Consider the following 16808-nt stretch of genomic DNA (forward strand, 5'->3'; position numbering starts at 1 on the left):
CTAAAAAATCAGTCAAAACTACTACTTGGAGAGTGTTTTGTTTTTCAAATTTTCTGTAGTTCGTACAAATAGTTTTCTAAAGCAATCATGCACGTACGCTAACTACGGTTTAAGGGTGACTTTGATTGGTTGAAAAACAGTAAATGGACCAATCTAATTCCAATTTTTGCATGTCACGAAGCAAGTCTAGTTAGCCACGAAACGTAGTAAAAGGAAAAGCATAACAGACAGTAGCCTAGTAGCGACCAACAGAAATTATGGAAGGCTGAATGTTTATTCCTGCATAAAACATTGTAAAGTGGTACGTTCTAGATAAAGCCAGACTAGTATCAGAAGCAACAGTCACCACTCAGTTAGACCAGGTGATTGCAATCATTAACTGGCATTGAGGAAGGTTGAAAGAGAAACACTGAATAAATCATTGCAAAGCATAGCTAGTCAAGATGTGTATTGTAGAAGCGGCAGTACTGCGATGCATTTATTGACTCCTGATGAAATTTAGTGCCACGACCCCGTAGTGATCGTAGAAAGTTCCTAGCCTTCAGGAAATGAATCAAAAACAACATCCACACTTTCTCTTAATAAGAATACAAACAGAATTCCGCGTTTCAGCTATGAGGTAAATACACTCTCTTTACAGTTATTATTATAATAGTTTTGATACGATATTTTTTGTATATCTTGTCAATCTTTTAGTGGCAACAGTTTTACAGACATTCCCTATCTTTAGGGTTACATGTTGCTGATAATTTGGAATAAATATGCATCGCTTCTTCTCTAAATGAAGCTAAGAAACTCTACTACGTTAGTTACACCAGCGTCTTTTATTCGTTGGTTACTCTTCCCAATGCCAAAAGAAGACATTGACTATATCAACTGCATTAACTATATGCAGTCATGATGTAAAGTTATATTTTGAATTCTCGCCAAACTGCTGAAATACTTATGTTCGACGTGTCCCACAAATGGATATAGAATCTCTGATTTGAAACAAGGACTGGATAGATATCTGTCTGTGTATAGAAAGGGGGAATGAGGAACAAAAATTGCTATTCAAAAATCGTTACTATTTTCAATAGCCAGAAACCTATATCGATACACTTTTGGTGGGCGGAGGGGGTATAGTTGAACAGCATATATCCATGTCACTAGTAGTAGAATGGTTCACCCACTATAAAAATCTTCCCCTCTCCAATAAGGGGGAGGATAATGTCTCATTTCAGAAAAGCACGACAGTCACTCTCTCCAGTCTTTGTTTTCAAATCAGTCAATAGAACTCGTATTTATTTCAATGCATACGATGTAATAAAAATCAGTTTCAGAGAACAACTTTGAGAAAAAAGAAAGCAATTTCTTGAAGTGATGTTGAATAAAAAAATGGATCATTCTATTCACAAGGGATTTTACCGTCCAGCGGTAAAATCAGGAAGGCTTCATCCGTTTTTAAAAAATTGGAAAACTTGATTCGGTTACATTTATAAAAGTGGTCGACAAACGCGTTCGAAAACAAAAATTAGCACGCCTTTCTTCAGGTTGCACAAAAAAGATGATGGTTTCAGCAGTAGTCGATAGAGATATGGTGTGGAAATTCGGAACATATAGCGACCTTCAGTCAGCTAAAATTTAATATTGAGACGACTTCACTGTTTACAAATCGTTTTAAATTTTTCTCATAGATATTTCAACAGCATAGTTGAATGACAACCTCGTACCTAGTGTTTTTCTCTGTGCTCAGACTCTGGGGGGGGGGGAGCCCAGAGTCTGAGCAAGGAGAAAAGACCCTGGGTACGAGATTGGGTTGAAGACTGGACGGAGTATTGCTAGTATAATAGCACGCGAGTGCTTCATTGTACACACAATCCAACGTCTTCGCCTTAGACATGTTTGCATAAACATGAAAAAAACGGCAGGACAGAACGAATTTCCCAACCACGTCTCAATGGACTGCTTTTTTGTTTAAGAAAGGCAATCACAAAATTACGTTAACTTCGGCTTAGTATTTACAGATTAAAAACAGTCTTATCTTGGTGAAAATTTAAAACAAACTTACTCATGTCGTGTGATATTACAGCTCTAACTAAATATGTGTATATATTTATATATTCCTATCTGATCCAGATTGCGATCCTCTTGCAAGGGACCTGCAGCACGTGTGACGAGAGGAAGCCAAATTGGGCGCGATCCCAGGTGGCACTGCGCCCGTTGCCCTCTACGAATGCGTAGTGACTCTTTAGCATAATTTCCGTCTCGTCATTTGCGAGATGGCATTTTTTGCTTCCCGTCTGGGCGGCGCTGCCAAAATGCAGTCCGTGTTCGTAGAACCGATACGAGGTATTGACGTTGCTACCCCAGCATAATGTACTGCCTAGATGAATATACGCAAAGTGGCTTCAACGGTGAGTCGTTAATTCTAAAAGCTAATTCGCACTCAAACTCATTGAGTGGGAGATCTCAATCTTCTCCTAACTTTTCCATGGCGGTATTTTCAGTTTTTAATGTTTTACCCTAAATCTTTTCGTTGATTAATTAAGAAAGAACTATGTTACACTCAGGGAGAATGAGTAAGTATGTTTACCTGAGAATTTGAAGGTATTTCTCTCGTGTTTAACAACATTCCAGGTATAATCCTGCCTTGCTGCACTATATTCCACCCAATTGCCATCGACAAAAAGCGTGTTCGTCCTTTCCCGGTTGAATGCGGCATATGCGTCTTCGCTCGGTGTCCAACCGCTGTCAGCGGTTACAAACGTAAACCGGACTGACTGTAGGCCACCTATGGAGGATAAAAAAATTAAATTTAAATGTGTGCAAATTGTATGAATCAATGTTAAAAACAACAAAGCGAATTATAGATCGGTAGGCTCAGTGAACACTGTCTCATTTAGGAAGTGAACTCTAATTCAACTAAAACGATTACTCGTTCGCTATCTTCGAAACCAATTTGGACTTGAATTGGGTACCAGTGCCATGGCGTCCTTGTCTATTGTTTTGTCTTCACGGTCGATGAACCTACAGTCTGTAGAGGATTCACAACTTCTAGTCTTAATAGAATTAACTGACTTTATGGGACAAAAATAAACCTCAGAAAAAAAGGTACCCACCCATAACCGCGGAAGAGGGAGGCCTCGGAAGTATGAGCGCAAAGTGGTATTGTCGAGCAAAAAAAATGCTACCCATTATCAACCGACTGAAGTCCACTACATGGCACAATTCACGGCCAAAAGCAAGCCACGCCAATGGTATATTTCCGTCCGTTAAGGCTGCCCACTTACGCGTTTTTCATACGCACGTACACGCACGTAAAAGTCTAAATCCTTATACATGCTACCTTTGAAAAAACTAAGTGAATAAATCGAAGGAATTTAGTTTTCTGTATATTTTAGTATGCATTAGTTGACCTAGATGTTAAATAATAAAATTTTAAAAGCATTTAAAATTTTCCGTAGTTGTACGTCCTATAAAATACGCGTAAGTGGAAAGCAGCCTTAATAGCCGAAGAGATCTCTGAGCAACGTATCTAATTTTACGTCGATTCATGCATGCGCCGCGATGTCTGATTGTCCTACATCTAATCCGGAAAAATCGACACGAGAACTTTCTAGTGAGGATTAAAACAATAATCCGTGCGTCGGGGATTAACAAATTTTCAGAATATCGCAAGGGGTTAAACATTTTACGTGCGGATTTCTGAAAAAACTAATTCCTGAGTTCAAAGTTGAAGCCAAGTAAACAAGTTGACGAAGCTCCAGTGTTTGTTTGTAAGAATGATATTAAAGAATTATTTTACTGTAGTTCGTTTATGGACTGCCAAAGCTAAATTGAACCGAAGGACGCTATATGAATATTCGCAGCAAAAATTTATATCCCAAACGTGATGCCATATTTTGCGGCCTAGACAAGGGCACACCCTTCCTATTTTTGCGCGGTTACCGTAAGCTAGGGTCAAGCACGAAGCGATGAGCAATGAGACTTACACTCGAAATAAAAAAAACTTATTGAAGAAAAACTTTGAGGACTTACTTTCAAAAATCTTCCTGAGAACCGTCTTCTTGAGATGGACACCGGAATTTTCGTCACTCGTAATTCGCAGATCAACAAAATCTCTCGCGTGTGCAGGGTGAAAAAGGTTGGATCGTAATGGATCCACTTCGGAATTGAAACAACTCGATCCTTTGCGCTCCGGGCAGATCCAAGCGTAATCGTGAGTGATTTTCGCGGCCAGCATCCAGCCACCCCCCGCGCTTGTCATATCGCAGTATACGACGATAGCATTCTTCAGGTCATCTATTCCGGAGGGGTTGATCCAGTAAAATCCATCTCCCTTGCCTCTGTCCAAACGCTTGAATTTCGCATCAAGACAAGATGTTGGTAAAGTGCCTTGTCTTGATGGGAAGCTGAAAAGATTCGAGATGGGCGACCATGACCTCGATTGACAAACCTGGATGCCTCCTGCAATGAACCTCAGCTGACCTTCCATCCTCGGAGTGCATCTCAAGTCCGATTTTGGCCGGCCTCTTCTCTATGGATAGAAGCAAGTGAAGTCAATGTAATATGTCAAAACACATACAAGACTATATCCAAAGAAACAAAACATCCTTTTGTAAACACACGCATTCTTATTTTTATATTTTGATGTGGAAATTGGTCATACCAATAAATTTTTATCCTATTTTTTTTTCCACGTTTATCGGGCCAAATAAAACAATTTTTTTCTCGTGCATGTGTCAAAGGAGGTGTTTTGCACCTTCGTGAGTGTAAACTTAATATGCGCTTCCTTTAAGGTGGCTCTAAGTTGGAAACGATGAAAGTGTGAAGTAATTACCGGAAAAGTCTATTCTGTTAGTTTAGTTATTGCATGAGTACCACTTAAACAGATTGAAAGTTTTAGGTTGCGTTTGTGCGTGTTTAAAACGCGTAAACGGAAAGCACACCCTTACAATACCAATTAAGGGTATATGGGTTAGATAAGCACACGAATTGATTCACAAGTAAAAAATATAGTTAAGCACTGAATGAATGACTATTTTAAGGTAAATTATGTACAAGCACACGGTTTGAAGTCCCGATACTTGCGCATAGCTAAAAAACTGGGCAGTTTGTTATATTCAACAAGAAGGCATATGAATAAAGCTAATAACTCGTTTAATTAAGTGAAAAATGTGAAGGAATAATGGACAAAAAGTGATGGCCCACGTCCGCACGCGGTTGCTAGCCTTGCAGGGTTGAAATGCAAGTACAATGTTGAGCAAGAGTCGCGGTGATGCAAGGCATTACTCCAGTGCATTTGGAACTAGAGTGCAGCGTTTTCCCAGCAAACTATACAAGGTCATTGCCATGATGTCATCGTTACAATGTCGGTTCGTTGTTGACCGTAGTGAACAGACGTATGGTCTAGTGATCGGCGAACTTCAAGGTGTCTAGTTCGAGCTAAGATTTCATGTTGAGACTCCATTACCGCACACAAATCTCTTCAAATGTTGTTAATTAATATCAGTTGAGTACTTGAATGAGGTGATGGTGCTGGGCGATTGATTTATGATACAAAAATTAATCGCCTTTGCGGTGCACCGATTTCCATGAATGTGATAAATATGGGTTGAAAAACGACTTCCAGACCACGTTTTAGTCGCCTGTCATGGCCAAGATGTACAACCAATTGCGACAAGTAGACAAAGACAAAGCACATTTTTTCCGAATGGATACAATAAATCTGTCAAAACAATATTGCCACCTTACTCAGCCTGACGATTTGTCCCGCCATATGCTAAAATTATGGTGTTCATTGACTGTGAAAACAATAAATTTATAAGGACATGAATAATGATAATAACTTGAAGTTTATATGGCGGGGAAAAATCGTCAGGCTGGCTACGCTACTGGATTAGTAAGTAACTTGGAGTTGCGAGTTGCGTTGGCGCTATGTTTCCATCGCAACTAAAATAACTTCGGTCATCAACTGAAGCATTATTTGAAAGGTAAAAGTCTATCCGTTTTTATGTCGTGAACAACAAACTACTTGCTATGTTATAACCCAACGTGTGTTTTGAAAACCATACTTTAATGAAGTCAGTTTACTTGATAAGAAATCATTAAAACTTCGAAATTTGGACGCGATAAGAACCAATTAAATCTGACTCGTTATTTCAGTGCAAATTTGGGCATGAAAATTTGAATACTGTCAATGAAATTATCACAGAAAAAATCTGCATGAAAGGCCGCGAAAATAGATCTTTTTGACCTAACTAGTGTTTCAACTATAATCTACCTTACAGCATTTGGGTGAAATTCGATTAATCACAAAGCATATATATGCATAGCTTATACATGGAAGGGCAATCTATAATCTATGTTTTTGTGTGGGGGAGGAGTGTGGGGGGGGGGAGAGGAGGGCGTGTGGGGGGGAGGGGAGTGGGGGGGAAAGGAGGGCGGTTTCCTCATTGGCGAATATCGAATGTTAAAATGATGTCTATCTCGTTTGGTATCAAAAAAGCTCATGGCGTCTAACATTGGCACTCAACAGAAGTTATGGCGACCAGTTTGTTTTCATGATTGAAGCGCAGGATAACTGCATGAGGACTGATTCACAAATTCTCTCAGTTTTTAAATTACAGGTTGGCTATAAACGAATTAATACTTTCTATGTGCTTTGTGAAATAAAGTTTGCAATATTTCGTCATACAAGTTGTAGAAAGTTTCAAACACACCCAATGAATAGCCAATTTGGCGGCCATCTTAAAAAATAATTTGGCGGCCATCTTAAAAAATATTATTGTTCAGGAAATTATTGTTTTCTTTTCCGAAATGTTGAAACCTTTCAGACATTTGCACAACAGAAAATTAGATTTAAGTGGGGCCTATAACTCGAAAAAACTCGGGGAAAAACGGCTTTTGAAGATCTTCGGAACTACAACGCCAATTAACACAGCGAGCATAATGTTTGGGTTTGGCTTAGCTGCTCACCTGGGACTTGACCATATTCGAACTTCATTGGCGTCAACAGAAAAGCACGCGTCGAAAAACACGCATGTTTTCATTTTTTAATTCGGATTGTTTGGCAATAATGCAGTGTGTTCTATAAACGCAGATGAGCAAGCATATCAATCAATCTTAATCATATTGCGTATGTGAAGGTTCACTATGTTGTCAACAAGATATTTTATGCGCTTCATTAATCCAACTGAGACGCGAGCGTGAATGAATTTCGCGATCGGAAATGAAAGAATTAGTTTGTGAAATGCCGAAATATTTTTATCGCTCCTCAGACATTCAATTTCATCGCGCAACGGTTCCGCGTCGTGGTAAGAACTTCCGCATGGACTGGAGACTGATATTTGTCAAAGGCAATAATTCATGCCAACGACCCAAACTTGTGTCTTTTTTTTCGAATAAAGAGGATGCTTGACTATTTTTAAATGGGCGAGTTCTAATCAGTTTCCCGATATTGTATACCAGATCATGTATGGGAAAACCAATATTACGCACGGGCCTTTAGCTGTATTATTGTACACTAGCATATACTGGACCCCTGTGAGATGATTTCATTGACTTATAACGAATTTTTCCCCTCAGGAGTTTTGAAAACGAGATTACGGATAATCATTTTGAAGAATGGTAAACAGGAATAGATGTTTAATTTATGTTTTAAGCAATGAACGGATGTTTTCTAATCCACACAAACTTCAACTTGGATCATCAGTTCTCGCAGCTTGGAGATGCCTGAAATTACTTTCTGTATAGGAGTTTGTGAAACGCCAGATAGAACAGGGACACGAATGTTGTAAATCATATCAATTTTATGTGTTCCTTAGCGTTTGGTCGCTCATACTGTAAATAGTTTTTAGAGCTTAAAGACAGCTTGACCATTAAGAAAAAAAAACACGCAAAGAACTTGTCTAAAATCGCGACATGCTATCCATTGTTAGCGCTCCGCTTTAAAGGTCGATCCGTGTAAAGGTCTTCATTGTTAAACTTTCATCACACTGGTGTAATAACTAAAATTAAAATTTACATGATGGTATTTTAAGCCCGTAGTGTATAAATTTCAGCGCCGTTGTGCGCTAAAAATGCTAATCTACAATCCGATGCATTAATGCATGGAATCTTTGGCATGAACTTAAAATCGGTAAACAATCAAAACAATTTTCCAATGCGACGCGTTGTTATATGTTCTATGCTAAATTGCTAATAAACACAGCCACAGGCGGGAAAAAACTACATCATTAAAAATCAGAACAGGAGGACACTATGGCACAAATATACAAGCGCGCAAAACGCGTTTTCGTCCTATATTTGAAGAGCTAAAAGCGGTTTTTTCAAACGTTTTCCCCTAAAACGCCATTTATTGTATTTGAAAAACAAATTCCGGCACATGGGTAAAACAAACAAAATATTATTCAGGAAATTTAAGAGATTTCAAGCATTCAATCGTCACGCTGAATGCAAATCAGGAAAAAACATGTAAAGCTTCGAAATCCAACAATGCCCGTAGAACAACAAGTCACAAAGAATTGCGCATTTTATCCAAACAATTATTTTTTCCAACAACGCACGCGGAAATTGCTCAATGACCGGAATTTAGCGGGCGGAATCTTTAAGACTTTGTTTCATCCGTATCAAACGATGGCCGAACTGCGAGTGGGGCAAGTAGTTTAAGGGTGTTGCGGTTGGGACCTTCTTAACTGCTAATTGTTCCCTAACTGGATTAGCACGTCGCTAAGTTTGACCACAGTTTATTCTGGTTTGACGCAATTTGCTAAACGCATACAGGTTTGGCAAATTTGATTCAAAATTTTGTCGGCCCACAATCACAAGCCCAAATCATGTAAACTTTCAAAGCGTGGTATAAACGAACAGAAATCGTTCTAAAATACTTCCTTTCCGAACGCCTCAAAAAGATCGTGGTTTTGCGATTTGATCTTGAAAAGAGGCGGGTATATATTGTGTGCGATGAAAACAGAACTTGTTTACGGTTCAAGGTGATTCGCGGGCGGCCTGAGAACAAATTATTCTAGAACGTATATTAATACAGACTTGAAAATGATGCTGACGCGTGATAACAAACCGCTTTGAGAAAACCTGGCTACCCATGGGGGATATTGTAAACTAAATTGCATCGACTCCTATAGTGTTTCCGGAGCATTTATGTGAGCAGCAAATATTCCTATTAAAAAAATGTGTAACCATAACGTATAGCAGGAGATTTAGCTTTTACGGCAAAAAGAAATCTTGAATATGCGTTGAGTGCCGTTTACACGAGCGGGCGTAGATTTACCAAATCTTGTATACGTTTTTAACGAACAAATTTTGAATAAAAAATTTTTAAGCCGTGATAATCGAAGTTGAAGTATTATGTGAATGAGGAAAAATCTTTAAAAAGCTGGTTTAGAACCGATTAAACATCGATTAAATATTCAGTTCTTTCATTTACTAGTTAACTTCCCCTTTGTTTTAATCGCAGATATCTTATGAACACCAGGGGCCGGTTGTTCGAAAGATGGATAACTTATCCAACGGATACGTCCTATCCAACGGATAAATCTGCTATCCAGTGGATAGTTATCCATTGGATAAAAACGCGTTGCACGAAGCGTGGATAGTGAAGTGGATAGCTATCCAATAGATAAGTTAAAATTTACCGGAAGAAAACAGGTTTATCCTGAAATTTAGTACCACAACGTCAGCTGTTGCTAAGCATTTACAACATTGAATTCATAATCATTACGAATTCTCGAGTATAGTTACTGAATGGAAAAGACTTGAACAAGTGATTTGCTCGAACTTTGCACTTCACATCATAGTGATTTTATTAATTAAACACATTGCAATTTTATTCCTTGACCTTGCAACGCTTTGCCTTTCGGTTCCATAGCAAATTTAGGAACACTATTTTAATGTTCGTGAATGAAATTACTTAGATATTAGCAAGTTTCCTTGGAATAGGTTGAATCTTTCTTTGGATATTCGCGTTTATAAACTGATTAGAAGCGTATAGTATATTTACCGCCTATTATAAATGCGAGGATCTCCAAAAAGTCGCCGTTCGGAACGGAATGTGTAGGCAACGTGAAACGCTGCTGCGACAAATTGCACTTCGAAAACATTTCTAATAGTAATAGTGAATACAATCATGATGTGTATTCGTTTGCTGAAACACAGTAACAGGAATATGGCATTTTTGTCCTATTTTATGCAAATGTTTACAGTGTCACCTTGTATCTTTGAATTTATCCACTGGATAGTGGATTTAAACCACCTCCGGACCTTGGATAAATTTATCCGGTAGATAGCGATTTTTATCCGCTGGATAAAGTTATCCAAGCTTCGTGCAACGCAAATCACACGCTGGATAAAACTTATCCGTTGGATAGCGACTTATCCGTTGGATAGCGACTTATCCACCTTTCGAACAACCGGCCCCAGATCATTGTCGCAGTTAAAAAATGTCATAAACAATTCTAGCGGTTTTCCAAAATATATATCTGGCTGGCGGCCATATTGGTCGTTCATATACACACTAATAAACAGTTAATTAAGAAAAACAATGATTTTCATCGGTTGAAATTAAAAGTCATTTGGAAAAGATTTTACTGAAATTCAGAGTTCCCTAATTAATGAATTTAAACTATGCCATTCTTTTTAGGGAAAGGTTGATTGATTTCATCTCTGTATGGTTGGTCACCACACATCTTTCGACTCGTTTCATTCAATTATTTGTCAGGTGTCGAAAATTCTATTCAAGATCATTTGTTGTATTTAAACGTCATATGCGTATGCGCGGTATCAGCAGAGACCGCACATTCATAGGGCACTTACCTTTAAGAGGCCAAAATGGTCAAACCGGTCATATTTTGATTTGAAATAGAGCATTTCATTAAAAACATTACGGCGAAACTTCATTTTCGATGGTAGGCAGATGTATTTTGAATTAACGATAAACCTGAAAGCAGAGTTCTTGAAACACTCTAAAATACCAATAATCTGTCTGCACTGAAATTCAAGAGGACCGGTCTGTCCGTTTCTACCGCGCACAAAGGAAAGCGCCCATAGCTTCAACGGTCACCTTAAAACACTGAAGTTGTTTCGTTAAATTTCAACTAAGTTTTCGCTCGCTGGTTTTTAACGGGTCCATTCAGTATATATAGCGAGATCGGTGCAGGTTGGTACGTCACAGACAGCAAGCATGTTCGATGAATTCAACCATGTAGGCTATAGCTATACAATAGAGATATATCTCTAGAGTTATTGAGAATTATTAAGTTATTGAGAAAGACACTTCTCCCGCGACTAAGCTATAGAGAAGGTCAATTTGATAATATCATGACGTCATGAGAACTATATAGTATAGATGTTCCTACGAACAGTACTTAACACATATATTGTTGTCTACATAACCACACTCAAAACTACTCAGCACATAACCACACTCTCACCCAACTTGAAAGTACACCAAATATATACTTTTTCACACACCACTTTCAAGTGATTCAATGTTATGTTGCCATGAGAACGGCAGTAGAAATCCATTGTTTTTTAGAATAGAACTCTTGTATAAGCAATAAACGGAAGATTTCAAGACAATGTCCTAACTGATCGGCTTGATCAGACAAGGATATTTCATCCACGCGATATGCCGCAAACAACCTTTTCGGTCGGTTTTAAAGGAATTCAAGATTGATTTAGGAGATTGATTGCACGTAGGGCATCTATTTTTGAGATAGAAATAAGTACCAGAAGCGTCTGGTATTCGGCTAATTCCCAAGTGGACTGATGTAAGATTCTACTTAGACTTCCAAAAACGGTATGCGGCATTGGTGACGAGGATGCATGAGTGGCACTTGAGCCTAATCGCACCAGCTTTCCTCGAAGTATTTTAAGTTTTACCGAACCTCTTGAACGCAATTTACCGACTGCGATGCTAATAAATTGGTGCTAAAACAACACTTACAATCCAACGAATTGCGGACATAGTGGGAATGTGATCAAAGCTATTAAGCGATAATTGATAACTTAGGTCTGAACGCGAGCCAAAGAGCTCCTCAGAAGTGGATTAGGTAAAAAAAATTGATGCGAGGTTTTTCCGTTGTTATTTTCATTCGCGTTTTCTTGAAATCCTGTCTTTTCTAGTAAATCTGGAATATACTTTTTTGGAACATCATGATATACGAGGAAGACCGCAAAGTTTCGTTGACGAATGTCGTAAAATGGGAAGAATACGTGTAACCATTTCGAAGGTTATCAATTTTTTTATATATTTCAATCATGTGCGAAAAAAAATCTATCTACATCCAGCCAAATACGGCGCGTAATACAAATATATAAAAATATCGCGATGATAGGCCGGACTTTACTTTTGTATTTTTTACAACAATTCGCAAAGTTTTACTGATTTTTACCGATTCCTGGTCAAAATTTAGTCTGAATCAGTTGGAATCAGCTGCGAAATGTACGTTGCGAAAAATGCTGAAGAGGACGTTTGCGGTTGTTCCAGATATTCGTGCGGGAAAATTTTGTCTTTTGAAGCGATTGTGGAATTTACGGTTTGCATTAGAGAGCTGAAAGGTGTCCATCTCCATACTCATGAGGAGAAAAAAATTCTCGAAGTCGGTGTTGTTTGTTAGTAAGATAAACACGATGTAATTAAGCCATCGTCAAACAGCTGATAATGGATATTTAATCATGTTTTTAATTTAACACACGCAAAACGCCCCTTTTATCGCAGATGTGGGAAGTCAAAGGGGACTGCTCACGCGAACTTAATGAAAATATTTGCAGATTAGCCAAAACAAGTCTGCAACGCACATGAATATATTTATTCCCCGAGCGGACGGGGCTCTGTAAAGCAAAGCAAAACAGAGATGTCTCCTACCCCCTACCGCCATGTAAACATTATTTCCTGACAAGCAGCATCTCGATATTAATTTTCTAATAATTTCCCATGTGTACTTTTATAAGAGGACCATATCGAAGGGAAATTCCGGGCCCAATTAGTCAAGCCATGTACATATTTGTCACGTAAACACGATGTCCCAACTATTAAAAATCCAGCAGACCCAGAGGAAGACTTTTCGATGAAACCATTTGAACGTCAGAGCCTATACGTCAAATTTCAAACAGGCTTTCTAACCAGCAGGCCTAAATTCTTTTCTGCTTACAAAGTACGATGGCGGCGATGAAAAACATACATGCATAGCACCTGTTTGGCGACGCAAATATGGCGTGGTGAAATTAAGTTTGATATGAATTATCGTTAGCATTATCCAAATATTTGCACAAAATTACCATTTTCGTTCATCTTATTATCGGTTTAAAGCACTTTAGGCTTGAGGAAGATTAGGCGCATACCGATTAGTTAATCTCGCCATCTTCGGTTGCGCGTTGAAAGCGCACGCGCGCGACTACGGGTGACGCTGCCACGCTGGAACCATTATTCCTCGAGGAGCAGTTAAAAAACGCTTTCAAACGCTATTTAGCACGAGATGCATGGATAGAATCAAATGTAGCCTCGAGCGAAGCGCGCGCCCTTAATTTAACAAGCCTATTCACGAGGTCGAGTTTGACCCCATTTGCTTCCTGCTCTGCGCCGGCATTAGAAGCTGAGGTAGAATTACTGAATTTACTGCACGAATTCGAACTCGGACGAATTTGAAATGGATATCATTCGAACTCGGACGAATTTGATGAAATGGATATCATTCGAACTCGCGTTGGGTGATGTGAACGTTGCTTACTTTATGCAAGGCAAGTTTGTACGCTCAAAAATGGCGCTGGAATTGCTCGATTTTATCTCTCAAATGACTGTAGCTCTGAGCATGCATCACGCAAGTAACGATTCAAAGGTCAAATACTTTGATAAGCATATTTATTTCCTGTAGTCCCGCGAAACACGTCATCTTTCCAGACGTAGACGTTTAGGAAGGAGCATGCACAGGCGTTAATTCTTTGCTAAAAACTGAAACCATCGGCGCTAATATACCAAGTAAACAGCATGTTTGAAGAGTTGTATGATATTTGAAGATGTGTAAAACTGTAAAAATACTGATATACAGAGAGGTAGTATGTTGATCACCGTATGAAAGGTTTTCTAAACAATCATAAATCACATTCACTTGTTTTCGTCTGTTCTATATTATGTCATCTTCATCTTAGAAATGAGAAAAACACGCATTTCACACTTTTATCCCAAACATGTACACTGAAAATGATTTCTAACAAGAATGACCCAGCTTAGTTGATGCAACCACAGCATTTGCTGTATGCAAATATATTACTTATATATTTTTTTCTTACAAATCAAATTAACGGCCTTCTGTAACGCTCGTAGAGGAAAAGTATTTTTCTCTTAGTTCGTTTGTTGTCGATCTCACCCCCAACGGCCATGTTAGGTATTATTAAAAAGCTCTACACGACACGGCGTTGAAATATTCTATAATATCTCAGTTATCGGATACCTCTTAACCGCTCATCTTCACGACATTGCCGCTTTCATCATGTTAATTCCGATTGCGCACACCGCAGGTTTGCGTATTAGTAAACTGCGCACTTGCGGGTAACCCCGCATAATATGTTAATTTGCATCAATTCTCATACATCGATTCGCGGGAATGTACAAAGCTTGCGCGAAACGCTCACATTTGCGCGGCCGATGTCGGCTCGCGGAAAATATGCAAATTCACGTTAACACGCTCGCGCAAATTGACATAATATGCGTTTACGTGTATCCGCAAACATATCGGCTATCCGGTGTGAGGAACGAATACAAAGCATTAAGCTGTCACATCCAGTTACAAATGCATTTGGATTACAAATGACCGACTTTGATTAATCTATAATGGAGATCACAACGTTTGCTAATGATTAATTAGTATAAACCACATCAGTCAAAATTAATGAGCAATAAAGACGTTCCTATTAAAACGAAATATCGCGATCTTTTATCGGTTGTTAATACTAAAACACAGCCCCGAGTCATTGCGGTTCCATCCTATTTGGAATATCGTGCGGCGCATAGTTATTGTGGACAGTTTAACAGCGAAGTAACTTTAGAATTTCGGCTCAACTTCAATAATGACGAGCCGCATGCGATTCCGGTTGCAACCGAGCAACGTAAAGAAGGAAGGCCAGGTAAAAATATTAAATGGTAGAAAAGTGAGGTTGTATTTCCTTACCTTTTGTAAACTCTTCTCTGCAATGGCTTCTGTTGGTAGTGCATCGCTGAGAAAACAAGAATGGATTATTAGAATTGTATGCCCCGTTTTTTTCCACTCATGTGATTACCGGGGTGCGTTTGATAAGAATTTAGTATATTCTCTCACTCCCTTCCTAATGCTGTTTGTTGCCTAGCGAGACTGGAAACCGCCGGGTCCTGTGTAGAAGTACATGTTCCCGTTTACTCGAGTGCGTCAATGCATTCGAACAACCGTTGACAATGAAGATTATGTTGTCTATATTTCATACTATCAGTAAGGACGGGGTGCATCCACTCAGAAATTATCGCTTGTGGCTTTAGACAAAGCAAGTGAGACCTTTCCTGCAATCGTGTTTAGAAATCAAATAATGTAATAGCTACGTTCGCGATAATCTTGTGGCGAATTCATTCAAATTCATGCCTGCTCGATAGTTACTTGATAATTGTTGTCAAAGAAAAATATACAAGGCCAGATTTGTGAGGAGATGCCGGGCCGTAGACAAAGGATACTGCAGTAGATAGGATATTTCGAAGTACCAGCGCTAAACTATAGCCTAACGTCTACGCAGATTGCGCGCAGCGCCAAACAGGCAATCCACGTTCAATACAAGTCAAATATGTAACACCCACCTCAGTCTCAAATCACGAACAGACCAGACAATAAGCAAAGTATATAGCACGCGAAACGCTTCCATATTTTCCAAGTTGTATCGTCGCCTCTATATCACCTTTCCTTTTGCCGAGAGACCTCGCTTTATTTTGGTCGTCTGCCCACGAGAGTCAGCTTTTAATACCTTAGCGATAAGCCCACCCTTAAAGTGATTTCCTCCTCGGCTTCTTGCGGTCGACCAATAAGCGTCTTGGGTCCTCACAGGAGGACGCATGTATGCTTTGAGTTTGCGCGCGAGCGCGCGCGGTATTCTAATCTCGACTGCTAGCTTTGTTTACCCGCGCGCATGGTGCCGAGAGGATTTCTCCGCAAAAAAAACGAAAACAACGCCGGGAAGTCGAATGCGCAAAGAGATTCTCACAAAGTCGGCCGTGTTTAGAGCGCAACAGGCACATTCAACGACCGTAAACACACAGTTCGGTGCGCGATAAACCGGGGTGACGAAACCCAACGGTTGAGGGGTATAAGATGACTCGTTAACTTCCCAATAGAACTTCTCAAAGACAGATGTTAGCCGGACGCGTCCAGTTTTAAGACACAAGGCAGGTTGCAACGGCTGACAATTGCCGCTGGCTATTTGATGCTTGTTTAAACGAAATTGATATATAATTAAACGACAATACGAAAGTTTGCCAAACACGGTGTTGTGTCGACAACACTTCCATAACATTACTTTTTCGCGCAAGATCGTATTTCACATATGTTGAACCGATGTTCAGCAGTGTTACCCATACATGATGAAACTTAGCCTTTGATGGAAGCGAACGATGGAATGAGGGATACATAAAGTGGAAGCAGCAAAGGTGTATGACCTGTGAAGGTTGGACGCGGAATAAGCTAGGGTGGCGTTTAACTGCGCTTTCGATGTTGGTCTTGTGTTTTAGTATCCATTGTGTTTAGTGCATACATGTGCGCCGCCCCACAGGATGCTAGCATGCTTCGAGTATCATCGTG

General features: G+C 39.4%; 1 protein-coding gene across 1 annotated transcript; it reads right to left on the bottom strand.

Annotated features, from left to right (window-relative positions):
* Window positions 1-84: 84 nt before the first annotated feature.
* Window positions 85-16599, bottom strand: LOC114516738. The gene is made up of 5 exons (XM_028536293.1): window positions 15815-16599; window positions 15165-15210; window positions 4021-4519; window positions 2576-2773; window positions 85-2365 (listed from the first exon to the last, which is right to left on the bottom strand). The coding sequence occupies exons 1-5, from the start codon at window positions 15877-15879 to the stop codon at window positions 2106-2108; spliced, it is 1068 nt and encodes a 355-aa protein (XP_028392094.1). The 5' UTR covers window positions 15880-16599; the 3' UTR covers window positions 85-2105.
* Between the last annotated feature and the right edge of the window lie 209 nt (window positions 16600-16808).

Source organism: Dendronephthya gigantea, unplaced genomic scaffold (genome assembly GCF_004324835.1).
Source record: "Dendronephthya gigantea isolate DGI-Jeju-01 unplaced genomic scaffold, DenGig_1.0 000006F, whole genome shotgun sequence".
Classification (NCBI taxonomy): Eukaryota; Metazoa; Cnidaria; class Anthozoa; order Malacalcyonacea; family Nephtheidae; genus Dendronephthya; species Dendronephthya gigantea.